Consider the following 17,568-nt stretch of genomic DNA (forward strand, 5'->3'; position numbering starts at 1 on the left):
GCTTGTAAAAGATATAATTAGAATTTCCATCTTGTCTGTCTGCCTCCTAGGGAGATTTCTGCTCATTTCCTGTCCAGGTTACTGAGATCGCATAGATTAGGAAGTGGGGGAAAATCCCTCCAGCAGTGGCATAGTAGCAATAAAAGTCTGACAAATATTCAAACCTTTCACCGCTTTAAAAAAAAAGTTTTGACTGGACCAGGATATGAAGTAATATGTGAACAATAATCAGGTGGAGTGAACTTTGCTATCCTAGATCACTGTAGTCGTACATTACTCACTGGTATATAAGTAGAGTGATAACAGGTATGCAGGCGACTTCTTAGCTAAATCTCAGCTCAGTCTCTATGCAGAATGGAACAGGTATTGCATCACTGAAACTTTTGACCTAGATTGATCTTTACCAATGAAGTTATAAACTAAGGCAGTCATTTTCTAACCTATAAACATACACTTGTGAAACATATACTTTCCTTTAAGTAAGTTTAATGCCAAAGCTACCCCTATTATTTGGATACACTTTGAAATGTTAAAACTTTTATTTTCTATATGCTTCCTGCATCTAGTTGAGGAGATTTTCCTTTATTTCCTGTCCAAAAAACAAAGTAGATCTTTGTTTCCAAGATAGCTATCATTGAAATGTGTCTAGTCTAAATTTTTTTTGTTTGTTATTTATTTATTTTTTATTGTGATTTATTTATTGCTATCTTTCAGTGTGGGTCACAGTGCCCACCAGGACTACGACTAAGGACTAAGATGTACATACATTAAATAATTGTCGTTCGAACGGATCTTTCATGATCCTTTCAAACGACAAAAGACTGCATGAGCAATGTACATACATCACTATTCTACTCTATGGAGAGGGGGAAACAGTGAGGCGGAACCCTGCTGCGTTCTTTCCCCTTCACTTCCATTACTATCGCTTGTGGATCTGCCAGGATCTGCCAATAATAATATTGTATATTAAATTTATTGTTTATTAAATTTTGGTTTCAGTAGAACTGCTTAAAAGTTTTTAACATTTTATAAACACATGTAATTGCTCCCATTGTTTTAAAGGATGCGTTTAAAGCTTTTTAGAAAATTTAAAAACGGCAAAACACATTTTCTTTAATGTTCAAAGATGTGATGCCCAAAAATGTTCAGGTGTGGACCACTGAAATTATTAAAAATTTTAAAAACGCTGCAGTAACGCTGTAAACTTAAAGCGTACCTAAACTCCTAAGGGTAGACAACCCTTTTATGTAAAGTAAAAATTATGTTTGTTTGTTTGCTTTTTAAGTGCCACAACCTTTTTTTTTAAAGCACTGCCCCCTTAATTCTGGATCATCTAGGTAATCAAGAATGAACGGGAGCACAGAGCCTACCTGGATACCTACATCACGCTTCCCGGGAGGCTCTTGGGTGCTCCTTCTGAGCATCTGGGGCATGGGCAGAAGGAGCCTTTTTGTGAAAAGGGAAAAAAATTGTCAATCTCACGCATGCGCAGTGAGATCGGCAAGCTTTTTTCCAATCTACGTCACACGATCTTGCGCCTGGGTCGAGTGACGTAGGAAGAAGAACCAAGGAAGAGGCAAAGATGGCGGCGCCCGGTGCCGGCTCAGAGACCGATACCGGGACGTCGCGGGACCCGATGGAAGACATCTCTGGACTGATCGACTGCGCTGTGGGATTGAATGTAAGTGCAATTTTTTTGTTTTCAGCGTTTTTAAGATTACTTCCTCCTTAAGCATACACATAATGGGTGATAGTTTGTTCAAATTACATGCCTTAATACACTGTTCATCAGTTTGCTGTGGCGAGTTGATGAACGACCAGCAGATCTAAGTCTTTGAATGCCTATGGAGGGGAGCACAGCAGCACAGCTCATCTTTTCTCCTCCTGCTTGTGTGAACAGAACTAGTTTGTTCATCTGTCACTGGTAACGATCATGATAGATGATAGAAGTCTATCTGAAGTCTGTACCAGGTTTTAGGCTAACAGAGAGCACAAGTACCATCAATGAAAACTTAACAAAGTTCTTTTTTTTAAATCTTTCCCTTTGCTGATCTAGTAGTTCTGGCTCACCTTTTAGCCTAGGAAAAGTCAACTATTTTGTGCTTAAAGTCATTTTTAACAATAAAAAGTATAGCTTGCTATGATACTGTATTTGGGTATTGGGCCTAATTTATCAAAGCTCTCCAAGTCTGGAGAAGATAGACTATTATGGGTGAACCTGGGTGATCTAGCAAACCTGAAATAGATCCGGTCCACGATTGAAAACAATGCCAAATATTAGCTGGTCAAGTAAATTTACCTGTATGTTGCAGAGATTGAGGGGCGAATACCCATCAAAACCAGGGACCCAGGAAAGAGAAATGCTGTTTGCTAGTTGTTTAGAAGCCTTGACTTCAATCGGAGGAGATGGAAGATCTAAAAAAGAAGGAAAAAAGAAACACTGAATGTGTCCTAATAATACAAACCATCTATATTTGATTCTGAAGAACAGCAGGTTTAGTGGTTGTAGTAAAATGTCAACATACATATATAGGTATCAATGGCCCTGATTTATTAATCTACAATATCAGTGATGCAATTAACACCTGCTAAAATAACATACAATTCCATTGCTTGAGAATTCACTTTAGCATGCCTTAAGTGCATCTAAACGCTATTGCAATTTGAAAAAATCAGGACAAATGTCTAATTTTGTCATTTTCACAACACCACAAAAATGAAATCAGGAATTCTTTAAAATAGTTTTAGAAAATGAAGAGGAACCTAAACTTTTTGTGACCTACTGATATAATGTTTGGTTGCACAACATTTTCCTATTAACAATATTTTGTTTTTTCCAACAAAAAATAATTCTCCAGCTTTGGTGACTAAGAAAACAATGTATTTTTATACTCCAATATCTTCCACAGAGCTATTAGGATAAGGTAGTACTGGGTGTAGTTGGAAGTCTGTCTGTCCCCGATTCCCGGCCCAACATAATTTGCCACATCGATACCCCCCCCCCAGAAATCCTATGTTACTGTCTTCTGGGGTGTTTTCAGTAACAGAGTGGATCATTCCTAAATTAAAACCCAGTGCATGGCGCTTCCTAAAGTGCTCACCCCTTACATTTTCAATTAATTTGACCTGGTAACAGCCTCTTGCAGTCTACAGCACAGTAAAGTACACTGCAGATTCAAGAGTGGATAGAAGAAGCAGTAGAAGGAACCGATCAGGTATGCAACAGGAGTGAAAAGTAAAATTATAGTTTTATTAATTTTTTTTTATTTTAAATTTATTATATTTAAAACCATTATACTGGTTTGGGGGTCCAAAATACAGTGGTCGCCAACCAGTGGACCATGAGAATATTTAGTGGTCCACAGAAAAATTTGGACAATATTTGCAACTTTTATGTTTTATTAATAAAAATAATATTCTAATAATTTCTTATATTCTGAATGACAATTTTTGCCTTTACATTGCACTTAGTTCACAAACTGTACTAAGCACGGAAAAACAAGAGAGGCGCAGCGTGACATCAGTGTAGTATTTAGTTGTATGAGACAGCCGTATGCTTCAGTATTGTTTCCACCATTACAACAATCACCCCGCTCTGCGCATACCGATTCTCATCTGATTGTTTTATTTTATTTGTTTATTTCTGAGATGCTCTTTTAGGCAAATATGACAAAAATTTAGGCAAGTATTTTCTTTAACTGTTATAATAAATGGCATCAAATAATTTGACTTTGTCAACTATCATTTCTTGCTTGGTCTTAGATTCAAATGAAATAAACCCATAATGAGTGGGAAAAAGCAAACTAATATTTTGCATTTCTTTAGTAATAGTATTGCAACTAATGATAATAGTAACAATAATAAAACTTCACTTATCTGTGATCTGATCAATAAATCAGAACCTCCAGAGTTCTTGTCAGGCACCATTAGGAAGATCAGTATTTTACAAATGTATTTATCTTTTTAAAAAAATCATATTAATGATCCGCGGTATTTAAAATTATGAATTTAGTGGTCCGTCAGGTCCGAAAGGTTGGTGATTGTTGCTATAATACATTTCTAAAATATTAAATTTACGGCTTATATTTTTGCGTACCATTGCTTACAATTGTGCTTACCATTTAATATGTTAACAAAGGACAAAAACTATTTTGGATAATTCATGCAATTTTAACATTTCTTTGGCCCTGTTTGGGAAAGTTCTGTTTATTTGATAGATGTCAGACAAAGGAGGAAGTATAGGCCAATCTACTCACTTCCATTGTATAAGTGAGGAGAAATCCGTCCAACTGGCGCACAGCCAACAATAATAATGCATATTCCAAGGGAAGAATATTATAAAGTATTTTTATTTTTTGCTCTATGCATTCCCATTAAGGGTTTTTCCCCACTTCCTCTCAAGGTGTCGGGTACAAGTGAGGGTAAATCTCTTCTATGGGAACACAGCATTTAAATCTGACCTTTAAATCCAGATTTATCAGGAACAATTTGTTTTCATAAGGAGTAAGTGTATTCATATGATTTACAGCTTACATTCTATTAATGTCATGTGATTGATTAATTTTCACTGCTGCATGAATTGCATAAACATTAGTCCTCCTTACCTTTCCACCGCACGTTTTACAGCTAAAAATCCTATTAATAAATGGCAAGCATCCAAGCCTGCAGGGTAAGCTAAGGGAAAAGGCAGTGAGTCTAAACAAGACATGAATTAATAAGTCAGCTAAGTGATTAACAATAAGCCGACTGTCTACAAACCACTAGACCGGTACAAGAGCCGGCTTTTATCAGGATCTTGTATAAAGTGACATGCAGATTTGATAGACAAAGAAGAACCTGTTACCTGATGAGTGGGAACTTCATAATTGAACTTAGGACAAGGATTAAACCCAGCTAATACAAACTGTTGTATATTATTTATATATCTTTTTATTATTGTGCAGTAATACTGGTAATAAACTTAGAAGATGGTGTTAACTGTAAGACAATTGGATTTTTATTGCATTGCACACTGCCATTTACAGGCACTAGGAACTAAAGAGGTTTGCTTTTAGGCAAGTTGGAGTGGAGAAGAGGAAAGACTTGAGCAGTGCAGTTATTAGTTATTTTCTCTCTTTAAAATCCAGATGTAATCAATGCACCGGAAACTTTCCAAAAAATAGTGGTTCCGCTATCTTGACATAACAGGTCTACGTGGAAATGGAATAAGCAGCCAGCGCATAAGTAGGCAAAGAAATGAATACTATCTTTATATATATGTTTAATATAATTGTATGAATAGATAGGATGAATTGACAGTCGCTGTCTTTTTGACATCTAGAAATCCTAAACTATCCAGTCAGTTCTTCTATAAATAGGAATTTCGTTCATTCCATGCTGAGGTTACCTATTGTGTCTTATGGGGTCCAACCATCAGCAGACATCAAGTAATGAGTTATCTTCTGTTATCTTCCTAGTTCTTCCTTCCATTTACGTTATGATTTAATTTTTTTACCACTGCACAAGCATTTATTTCCTACCACCACTGTAATTAATATGTGTGCACCTAATGAGTCACTTACATTGTATCCCAAGAAAATATTTTAAGTTTAATTTCACGTGGTAATGGTTTTTATTGTCATTTGGTTATACTGATTATATTATTATGATTGGAACCTTTAAGGTCTCCTAATCCCCTGAGTAAGTCCCAATTGGGTGAAACGCGTCTGGAACCGAGACCTTTATCTGATACTAGGTAATATATTCTTGACATGCGATGTAACCCATGAATATACCACAAGTATAGCAATACTGTGTTAGCAGATATCTAGCTCAGTAGAACTTTGTCTAGTTTTAGAAGAATAACATAAATAATAATAAAGTTAAGTTTTTATATTAACATATACGTTGCCTACAAAAGCCTGTCTCTCATACCATATCTTGAGCAGTGCAAAAACTATAGATTCCAATTATAAAGAAGTGGCAAGGTCTTACCATATAAATGCTACTGCTAAAAAGAAGCTAACAAACTGCACTATGTATTACTAAAGCAGAGCATGATCTATAATTATGATTAAATATATATCCCAGTCAATCAACCAGCCATTTTTCCAATCAGATCTAGATGCAAAAAGAACCCTGTTTATGAATGGCATAAAAAATGTAGGACACAGTTTGGGGTAATGCTGTTGTTTCCAGCAAAAATCTGATATCCGTGTCTGCTCTCTACAATTATTAATAATAAAATTAATATTATTATTATTATTATTTTAATAATAAACAGTATTTATACAGCGCCAACTACTTCAACTAGTTCTTTATATATTTGTAGTATAGCGCAGACATAATGGTGAATAAATAGCATGGTATGGGTGTGTGAATCACAAACCTGAATTAACAGAATTACTATATTACTTTTTTTTACTCATTTGACAGGTGAAATAGTTGTGCATTGCCTCTGCATATTTATGCCATATGTTGTCTTATGTGAGCATCCTACATGCCTTGTGAACAAAACTAGACTTTGGATTTAAAAGGTTCCAGCAGGTCCAGACACATGAATGAAATACCCTAACCGTAGATAAGCTAAACCACATGCATAAAAGGAATGTCAGACAAGATTTTACACTGAATGCACTCACAGTTGCAGCAAATGTTTCAACACTTCAAATAGAAAAAAAAGAGTGTGTGAACTATTATTCCAGTCATATTCAGGTTGTGTTTCCTGTTTGGTAGTATTGCGCCATGATTAGTACTTTTCTGTTTTTGTCATTAACACACATCAGCATTTACAGAATTGCCATAAACTGCTCACCTTTGATGTTGATATTCACATTATTGGAAGCAGTCAGTCCTTTCTTATTATGCGCTTCACAACTGTATATTGCTGGTTCATTCAAGCCTGTTACAAAATATATAAACATTAAACAGATATAACTGATATCATGACTATAATAAGCTAGCATTTTGTATTAGCTGAAATCATTTCCTCACAAAAGAAATGAAACACAGCAATAAATTGCTGCAAAAGGACACAGATAGAATTAAAACACTTTTAAAGTGGGAAAGGGACAGATCCTATAGCTAGTCATACACTATGCCATCCTCTTTTCATGTTATTTTCATTGGTATTATGATCAGTATTTTATTTATGTTGTGATTGATTTACATTAATCCTTCCAGTTGACTACAAAACTTCAATATACTATCCAGGTGTTTAAAAACTGATTTGAACTATGTTTTTTTTTTTCTATTAGTTCTCATGGAAATATGGCATACTATACAAATACTTATATGTGAATATTCTCATCTCGGTTGTAAAGTATCACATCCCAATCAAACCAAAGTCAAACACTGAAGAAAAAAAACCCTATAAAAAGGCATCAGGACTTTTAGGAATAATAAAAAGATCAATTTATAAAATGTAACCTGCTTGTTACAAGCATTTTGAAATGAAAAATAATCCTGGAATTCAAACTAGATGCTATCGTGAATGATTTATATGTCTAATTGCTAAAAGGCTGGTGGTAATTTGAAATACTGATCATAATATAAAAAGATTTTGTTATTGGTATGATAGTTAATTGACAGGTAATAGATAATGAAGTCTTACCCGATCAATTTTCTACACAAATATTAATAATATAAAAAAGATTGAAAATTACTTTGATCAATTGAATGATTTAGTCTAATTGAATAAAAATTAGCATTATGTATGTCTGTGTGGTCACCTGGATAGAAGGTGATATGAATTCTCACCAACATTAGCATGAACAGAAACAAAATACTTTGTAGAAATTCCCCAATACCACAAAGGAGTGGTGACTTGAGTTTAACTTTGAATAAAACTGATAATGTGGAATGTCTGATGTGTGTATAGCTAATGTTTTTATCCTTTTATACTGTAACTCAATAGATAGCATCTCAAACGCATTTTAACAGCTGAATAATACATTTTAAATTCATTTATTCATTGTTCTTTTTTGCCAACTCACCCATCCACACAGAAATGTTTATTTGGGCTTAATTGAACCATTGTTTATTAATAGAAAGAAATTCCCAAAATATCATAGTTTCTGCACAATGTGTTGCACTATTGTATGTCATATGCAGAGTGGATTTCTAAGCAGCTTAAAGTCTGAATTCTTGAAAATCGTTTAATACAAATGGATTAGAGTGTAGCATGGAAAACAAAATCACATGAGTGAGAGACGTCTCAATTCAGTTTACAAAAGTCAAGTTTAAATGAAGTTCTCACGTTCTTTAAAGTAAACACTTCCAAGAGAAATAAGGGTTTGCTATTGCTGACCAGTGTCTGGAAATGGTAGTTGTTAAGCTGTTATGCCAACCCAACTTTAATAGACCTTTTTTAACATGGGGGAAGCCTTGAAATAACTTTTAAGTCTTTAGGGAGCCCCTGCACAGATCACAGTACATATAGCAGTAGCATGGTGGTCAGTAGTTAACATTGCTGGCCAGTGGGGAAAATGCCACCCTTACAGCCTGTTCTGCGGAACCCTGGTTAAGAAACCCTGCTCCAACCACTTGGATTCAATACTTTGTTAAGCTGCGTACAAACGTGCAATTCTTGTCGTTGGAAAGGATCTTTTATGATCCTTTCCAACAATACAAAACCGCACGATGCATGAACGAGCCCTGTACATACAGCACTGTTCTGCTCTATGGAGAAGGGAGGGGGAGAACGACGGAGCGGCACACTGCTGCATGCTCCCCCTTTCCCTTGCATTAGGATCGCTCGTCGTTCATTATCGTCCGTGGATCCGTCCTGGCGGATCCACGGACGATGAACGACACGGGCTGTACACACGCCCGATATCCGCCATGAGCCAATTATCAGACGCCAAAAATTTGACGTGTGTACGTAGCTTTAGTCTTAAGTATCCTACATATCAGGAAAACCAGTAGATTTTTTCTGCTTCTTGTGCTGGGTCAGTTACTTAAAGCGTACCTAAACTCAGAATTTTTATTATACATAAAAAGGTAGACAACCTTTTTATTTAAAGTAAAAATTTAATTTGTTAGTGTTTTTTTAAGTGCAACACCCTTTAAAAAAAAAAAAAGTGCAGCACCACCCCTTTAATTCCTAATTCTCAAGAATGAATAGGAGTGCAGAGCCTCCTAGAATACCCACGTAACGCATCCTGGGAGGCTCTTGGATGCTCCTTCTGCATCTCAGGCATGCGCAGAAGGAGCCCTTTCATCAATAGGGAAAAAAATTGCTGATCTCACTGATGCGCAGTGTGAGCGGCAAGTTTTTTCCCAATTTACGTCACCCAATCTCGTGCCTACGCAGTGCGTATATATTGGTATATTTTTTAGCCTTTTATCCCCCTTGCTGAGTGACGAAACAATGTATAAAATTGACTGCAGAAGTGTAATTCCATTCATTTTAAACCTTTTAAAGTTACACTATTAATCTTCAAGCTCTGCATCACCTTTCACTAAAATAATTATAACAAACTAGGACACTTATTTTATTTTAGAGCTTGTCTGAGGCAGAACTGATTTTAATTAAAGCCATCACTCTCTCTCTCCATTAACTTGCACAGCAGTGAGCTAGGCAGGTTTATGGGATTCTGCCATACGGTATATATCACTGAAAGTTATTAGCCAGGTTAAAGTGATTTCATGAATGTGAAACAGAGGAATGCCATACAGCTTTTTTCCTCTGCTCTGGCCTTAAATATATAAAATCTGTAATGAGTTAAAATGTTTTATGAATGCATTTTCATAAGCATTAAAATAAGTAGCTAAACACACCAAAACAAGTCAAACCCCAGAGCTGCATTTTACATTTAATTCTTAGATACAAATGTTTCTTTGTTATTGATAAATGACTACAAGAAATAGGATTTTTGGGTGGTGTTTCATGTGCGTAATTGTAAAAACATGTACTTTGACAATAAAGAGCAAAGAAACAGGTTCACTTAAATGTGGTTAATAGTGGGCCCAAAACACAACACAACTTTCCTGAATTTGACCTTGCATTAGCATCTTGCATTCATAGATAAAAATGCATAAGGGAAATGTATCACATGCGGTTGTAACACGAGTCATTGTAATAGTAGCAGAGTAGAGTGATAGAGGCAAGCTAATCATTCTGCTGCTTCCCTTTACATTTTACATTCACAAGCTGGGGAAGAAAGGGCTACAAGGCCTGTAAATGTATAACATGGTAGCCTAGTGATTAGCACTCTGGCCTTTGCAGCACTAGGTCCCAGGTTCAAACCCCAGCCAGGGCACTATCTGCATGGAGTTTGCAGGTTCTCCCTGTGTATGTGTGGGTTTCCTCCTTGTACTCCAGTTTCCCCCCACATTCCAAAAACATGCAGTTAGATTAATTGGCTTCCCCCCAAAATTGACCCTGGACTGTAGTAAAGACTTATGACTAAGGTAGTAGATTGTGAGCCCCTTTGAGGGACAGCTAGTGACACGACTATGGAATTTGTACAGCGCTGTGTAGTATGTTGGTGCTATATAACTACTGTGTAATAATATTAACTACTGACTTCAAAGCAGTGGGCTTCCTTCCCTGCCAGGCAAGACTGTGCTATGTGGCAAATGTCTAGACTCTAAAATGTTACAAAAAAACTCCCTTATATGTATTTTATCCTTGTATTTAGCTGTTGCCTAGAGATTATGTGAAGTGGGAATGGAGACAAACTTTTGCTAGTATAAAATGCAGCCATCTAACAGTATGCCAGGCCTTCCTGACATACCACCTTCCCTTTCTACCTCTAATACATTCATATTACCAATGAGGCTACCGATACGTATGGGCCAATAGGGGTGGGACCACAAGCTCCAACATCACCCAGAAGTTTCCTCTGTCAGAATGACCGGCAAAACTTTGGGTAAGCAATATAATTTGCCATTGTTAATAGAAACTGCAACTACCGGTATATACTGTCTATTCCATTTGTAAGCAATTTACAGATTGATAATCAGTGAACAAAAACTCTGCTTTATTCTGTACCATGAGACTAATATAGTCTCCCTCATGTCCCCAGTTGTTTCCCATGCAGAAATAATATGTTGGAGCCAGGATGTCAGTAACACAAGTCACTTCTGCCCGTCTCGTAACAATCATATGTCAATGGTCTTTGCATATATAAGCAGCCAGAAGGAGCGCTTACAAATGGAAATGAGGGTCAGCTATTGACTTTTTGTTTAAGCTACTTCCAGATAGCAAGGTGATTTTTCTTTATTAAATTGTATTTTTATTGATTTTTTCAAACGAATATTAACAACAAATATGACAAGTAACAAAACAAAGTATGTGAGACGGAGGTAAGAAAAAATAAATTACATCCAGTTGTAGCGTTACCAGGTCTTTTCATGAGATACCATAGTGAAATATAGATCTACAGCTTAAAACGGATTAATAACTGTCTGTAAACATAGAATGACAAGAGAAGGGACAATAAGGGTGTAGGGTGGATATGGGGGTTAAGGGAGCAGAAGCTCAGGTATTGCATTGCTTGTGTGGCACAGCAATGTATCATTGAGACGGTAGGTCCTCCCTACTGGGGGGGCTAGCAAATTGCTAAAATACATTGCTGGCGGGTAATAGATAAGAGTCCCATGGTGCCCATATAGCTGTAAATGTATCAATGCGGTAATGTAACCAGGCCATGAGATGATCCATAAGCTGAACATCTTTAATGTGGGCATATAGAACAGAAAGGCCTGGGGGGAACAGTTATTGACTTTTAAAAAAAAGTCTGTATTTGCATATCGGTATTAGTGCTTTTTAGCCTGATGGGGCTGCAGACTTTGGGGAAAGGAGGAGTGCTTTAGAAGCATATTATAAAGTTCCTATTAAGTTACACTTTCACCATAATATAAAATTACCAGTGCTATACTGACTTACCCAACACACTGAGAACTGCTGGTGATACTTCAGGGATGTCATTGATTTTTCTGCTGTTACGGAACCAATAAATCTCCACAGGTTCAGGGGGCCCAACAGCCTCACAGGTAAGGTTAAATGGAGTGTTCCTAGAGACATTTAGCCGTTCTGGTTGTCTAATAAAATGTGGAAGTCCTAAAAGAGAGGTAATAACATAATGTCAGGCATTTACTGCTAAAGTGTCAGTACAAAACCATGAAGATTACAAAAAGAAGGACCTTACCTTCCACTTGAATGTAGATGGGATCTGAAACTATTTCATCATCCATAATTTTTAACTTGCAGTTGTATGTGCCATTATCAGATCGAAGTACACCTGTAATGCTTAAAGTAAGAATATATAAAATGTATTACTAGCTTATTAAAGTACAACAAAGCATTCATGTATGACTGACAGTCTAAACGAGTATCACTGTGGGAACGTTTCAAAAGCGAAGACAGTGCAGTCAATCTAGAAGGCAGTGGGCAGGAATAGGTGTAGCCAGATGCTGATTAACAAGTTGTGAGAATTAAATGATTAAATCAGTAGTGAGAATGTTGATAGCCACAGCCCTGAGAGCATTTTAACATTATAATACAGCCTACATGACAGTGGCAACTCTGAATTTAGGGGCAGTGCAGCATTGTTGCCACATCTTTCATGAAAGCTGCATTAAGTGGACTTCACTAGGAAGAGAAAATCATAATTAAATTCTGCAGCACATATTCTTTTTAAATGGGAGACGATAAATATGTTAAGTACAGTTCACTCTTATAGGCAATCACCTTAAGCTGGCTTTAGATCATGTGGTAACATAAAAGGAGAATGTAAAAGTTTGTGGATTATAATATACATGCAACTTTTACTACCAGCTCTAACTATCAGATGCATGCTCCCTAACTACTTTGATTTTTGGTGGCTTTTAAACCAAATTTGCTGGATTTTCTTTATTTCTTACGTAGATTTTAGTTGGCTACTTTCATGACAATGCAGCAGAAACTGCTAAGTTTTCTTTATCCCCCCATGATGGCTGTACAAGAAATGGGGGGGGGGGGGGTTCACAGCAAAGGAATACACTGAAGAAAAGATCAGACTTTTAATTCTATGTGCCTATACGGGAAAGAACTGTCATTATTTGGAGTAAGTTTATGCCCTGGTGCCTAAAGGTAACCTGTTGCAATAACTCTGCTTCTTCTGCTTCACCCTCCGCATAGGAGGTACCTTCACCCATTGCTACTTTTATTTTTCTGCTCTTATTCTATTGTGCAAAACCAAATTCCAGAACCTCCGTATGTATGCAGCACAAGCATTTTTTTCCCTGCCCTATCAGAATGCAGTGCACTGTTCCTGAGCGGTCAGTTGTCAGACCTGAGTGCTGCCACCTGGTGGCTGGAGGACATACCTAGCGAGCAAAAATACTAAACACCGAAACATGGTTTGCATTTTTAAAGGATTTATTTGTGTTTTACAGAGCAAGTATATTAGTTTGAGTGCAGTATGCATGCAGAAATTGGAGTCTTTGTGGCATTACCTGGGTCTGGAAACTAATCTCAAGGCCCGAGCTCACATGATGCTCTAGTTTCCAACACCAGCTAACACTATTATTATGGTGCTGGGGTGCAGAGGAAGAAGCATTAGGAAAGTACTGTGATGGACAGAATATAGGCATAGTGACACTTTTTTGTGTTACTTTAAGATATTGTAAGTTTCTTAATTGAGCTTACCAAAAATACTCATCCTGTTAGCCTCAACTAAGCAATAAAGCTCTCTGTCCCTGCTAGACATGGGCTTGTCTGGCCACTCTGCCCATAACAAATTTTAAGTTACATTTTAAAACCAAACTACCAAGACACTCAGTTCATTCTCTTTAACTTATATATACAGTACATAAGATTCACCTGTAGGAAGATACCATAGAGGTCACTGCAACATCTTGGATTTCAAAAGACTGCACAGAGATTCGATCAGATTGGTGAATCGAATTCCCATCTTTCCACCATGTGATTTGCTCGCCGTTGTCCAGATTGGGAACAACAATGGTACAATTGATCTTGACATCTTTATGTTCTGAGAGAACAATATTGCGCACTGTAGGGTTAAAACTGATCTTTGAAGCTGGACTTGTCACTGCCTTTTCTTTAAATTCTGGTGATAATGAGCTCGATGTATGCACAGTCTGACCTTCTCCCAGAATTTGAGTATCTGCAAAAAGTAAATCATATTTAGTTGTTAGTTTTTATAAATGATGCTTAAAGAAACCTGTGCTGTTTTAAGGATGGGGAAAATGCTGAGCAGTAAAATGCATTTTAAAAATTTGGGATAATTTGAATAAGCCACATATTAGGGATATTTACAAATGCATATATGAGGAATGTATATCTATGAGAACACTTGATTCCCATGAGCCATGTTCTAAAATCTCAATGGCAACTTGAAATGGCATCAAGACAAAAAAAAAAACAACTGAAGCTAATGATCACTGAAGAACATACAGATGCAATAGCGCTGCCATTCCCTAGGTTCATAGGAGAATAAGTGATCCTAAAGATCTGACACAGCTGATCTAGAATTAACATACCGGGATATAAAATTCTATATTAGGTTTAAAGTGTGAGTACAGTCATTTTTGAGTTGGGGAAATATTATAAACCCTGGGTTTACTTCTCTCTGTGGCTTTGTTAGAAAGATCTTCCCAACTATGTATATGTTGCTGTTGGGGATTTTCCCTCATTTCTTGTATGCTGTTAGAGCACCCACTACAATAAAAAAAAAACTAACACACCATAGAACTAATTAGAATGGAAAGAGCGCTCAAGAGCCTCCTGGGATTCCTGACGTAGGTATCCCGGGAGGCTTTGCGCTCCCATTCATTCTAGACCGCCTAGGTGATAGAAAATTAGGGAGCGGTGCTGCACTTACCCTTTTATGTAAAGTGGAAATCATGAGTTTAGGTACGCTTTAAGTAAAAGTGAGTACTTTATATCTGTTATCTTCTAGGTCCTGACTGCACTTCTGTAACCCAGTTTCACCATAATCAGATGTCGGCCTACACAATGTAACATAATACTTATTTGCCCAACCAAAGCAATGCTCCATTAGGTTACAGCAATGTACAGCAATTTCTAATTAGACAATGCCTCCACAAATATTAAAAGGAGTCTGAGACGAAGTGTTTGCAGTCCAAACACAACCACTTTAGGTGAATACCAAAGACAAATCTCTGCATACTAATGGAAAATATCTGTTTGGACTTTTGTTTCTATTGGAAAGTTTTCCCTCTTTTCCTGTTCTGATGACACTGGAAATTCAGGATTTCCCTTACATTTAACCCCGGTGACATTGGTCTTTAGGATACATGGAGACTGTGAATTATCCTGTGGGGAAAGCATTGAAAAACAGAGATTCTTTCCCCTTATTCATAACTAAAAAGGTGTACAAAATATAAAAGGAGAATTCCTCCCAAAGGTTTGTTTTATTATGTACTTGCACAACTGTCTTTCCATTAACCTAAAAGGACATACTAAAATCATATACATAATACAAGCCTAGAAAAGAGCAAATCATTTTGCTGGATGGAGCAATGTCAGTGACAGAAGGTAGATATTATATATTATTATTATTATTATTATTATTAATAAACATAATTTATGTAGCACTATGTTAGTGCCACATAAGTACAAATTAATAATAATGTTTTTGTGTTGCTTCCACACCTCTTAGATTGTGCGTTCTTCTGGTCAGGATCCTCTCCTCCTCCTATGTCAACACCTGTATCTATCTTACAGCGTTGGGTAATATGTTGGCACTACAATTATTATTATTATTATTATTATTAATAAACAGGATATATATATCGCCAACATATTACGCAGCGCTGCATATTAAATAGGGGTTGCAAATGACATACGAATACAGACAGTGACACAGGAGGAGAGAGGACCCTGCCCCGAAGAGCTTACAATCTAGGAGGTGGTGGAAGTAACACACAATAGGAGGGGGATATGCAATGGTGGGAAGTAGTGACGGATTCAAAAAACAGAAGATGAGTAGGCAAGTATAAAAAAATAGGTTTTGAGAGCTTTTTTAAATGAGCAGGAAATAGGAACCAAGCCGAATAGGAAGACCATTCCGGAGAGTTGAGGCAGCTCTAGAAAAGTCTTGGAGCCGTGCGTGTGATAAGGTTATGAGTGAGGAAGTCATTACTAGGTCAATAGTTGAGCGAAGTGAGTGGCTATGGGAGTATTTTTTTACCAGGTCATAAAGGTATGTGGGACAAGAACTGTGTATATTTTATATGTTTACAACCTATTCCTGAACACTTTACAAGGTATATTTGCGTGTCCATTCAACCCTTCTGCAGTGAAGAAGACTTTCCATGTAATAAAGTAAAAACATAAAAGTCATATTTCCCAAACCAAAGAAAAACAAGTCTGGAATTGTGAAAAAGTCATGCAGGCTAGTGCCTAGAATGTAACAATACATAAAAACAACAACCACTTCCCTTACCTTAATCTAAAGTAATGACCCAATGCATATTATTACCTAACACTTTAAATTAATTTCCATAGAATTGTAAAATCATTTATTGAAATCTGTTCTTAAATCCAGGTTAGGTGGTCAGTCAAGCAGAAACTATATTTTACCCAGTTTTTTTACCTAATATTAAAGCTGAGTGTTTGTTTCTTAGTCAGTTAAGTAGCCTTATCAAGAACAGGTCATGTCACAAGACAAACACAACTTAAAACTTATTTAGGAGCAAAGTCCTGTTTGTATGTTTTCTTAGGCATACAGACCTCCTGGGCTCTCCCAGGACACAGGCTACACAGCCTTTTTATACCTAAACCACCCGGCCTTATATGCAGACTTATTTAGGCCCTTTAATCCCATTTCAGGGTGAAAATTCTATCTTCAGAATTTGGCATCACAATTTTGATTCTACCACAACACTCAGGAGCTAGAAAAATAGACATATTGGGCCTGAACTATTAAAGCTCTTCAAGGCTGGAGAGAATACACTTTCATCAGTGAAGCTGGGTGATCCAGCTAACCTGGAATAGATTTCTTACAAGCCATTTGCTATTTGTTAGCAAATGTTTTTAATCCTGGACCAGATCCATTCCAGGTTTGCTGGATCACCCAACTTCACTCATAAAAGTGTATATTCTCCAGCCTTGGAGAGGTTAATGAATCAGGCCCATTGCCTTGAACATAATGGTCCAAGTTTGCTCTTTTTAAGTTTAGAACCACTAAGGGAGTGATGTGCAACAAAAATATTTTTTGCAGATGCACCTTGATGAAGGTTTCATAATTATTATTATACCTTTTTTGGGGTAGAGGTTTACAGTTGCTTTAACCTCCCTAGTTGGAACCCTGAGTATGACTCGGGGTAGAAAAAAGTTGCTAAAAGTGGTAACCCCAAGTCACACTCGGGGTAGGTAATCCTATGGGAAGTAATAGTAAATACAGCCTTACCTGATCCGCCAGCATCCCGTGTCGTCCATCGCCGCAATCTCCTTTTTCTTCTTTCTTCCGACAGCCGGCTTCTGTACCTAATGAGTCACCGGGGAGTTCCCGGTGACGTTGGTGCGTGTGTGCATTGCCGGCGGGGCGGGAAATTCAAAATCCAATTGTATTGCATTCAATACAAAATACTTATTGAATGCAATACATTGGATTT

At 37.0% G+C, this 17,568-nt stretch overlaps 1 protein-coding gene across 2 annotated transcripts in view; it reads right to left on the reverse strand.

Moving 5' to 3' along the window:
- Positions 1 to 17,568, reverse strand: part of MERTK (MER proto-oncogene, tyrosine kinase) — a 62,718-nt gene that overhangs the window by 39,934 nt on the left and 5,216 nt on the right. For both annotated transcript variants that reach the window (XM_072409456.1, XM_072409455.1), the window contains 5 exons: positions 13,790 to 14,093; positions 12,135 to 12,235; positions 11,873 to 12,046; positions 6,794 to 6,880; positions 2,300 to 2,415 (listed from right to left, as the gene is read on the reverse strand). In XM_072409456.1, the coding sequence (XP_072265557.1) occupies positions 2,300 to 2,415; positions 6,794 to 6,880; positions 11,873 to 12,046; positions 12,135 to 12,235; positions 13,790 to 14,093 (782 nt within the window). The remainder of the gene's footprint in view (positions 1 to 2,299; positions 2,416 to 6,793; positions 6,881 to 11,872; positions 12,047 to 12,134; positions 12,236 to 13,789; positions 14,094 to 17,568) is intronic.

Source organism: Pyxicephalus adspersus, chromosome 4, assembly GCF_032062135.1.
Source record: "Pyxicephalus adspersus chromosome 4, UCB_Pads_2.0, whole genome shotgun sequence".
NCBI lineage: Eukaryota > Metazoa > Chordata > Amphibia > Anura > Pyxicephalidae > Pyxicephalus > Pyxicephalus adspersus.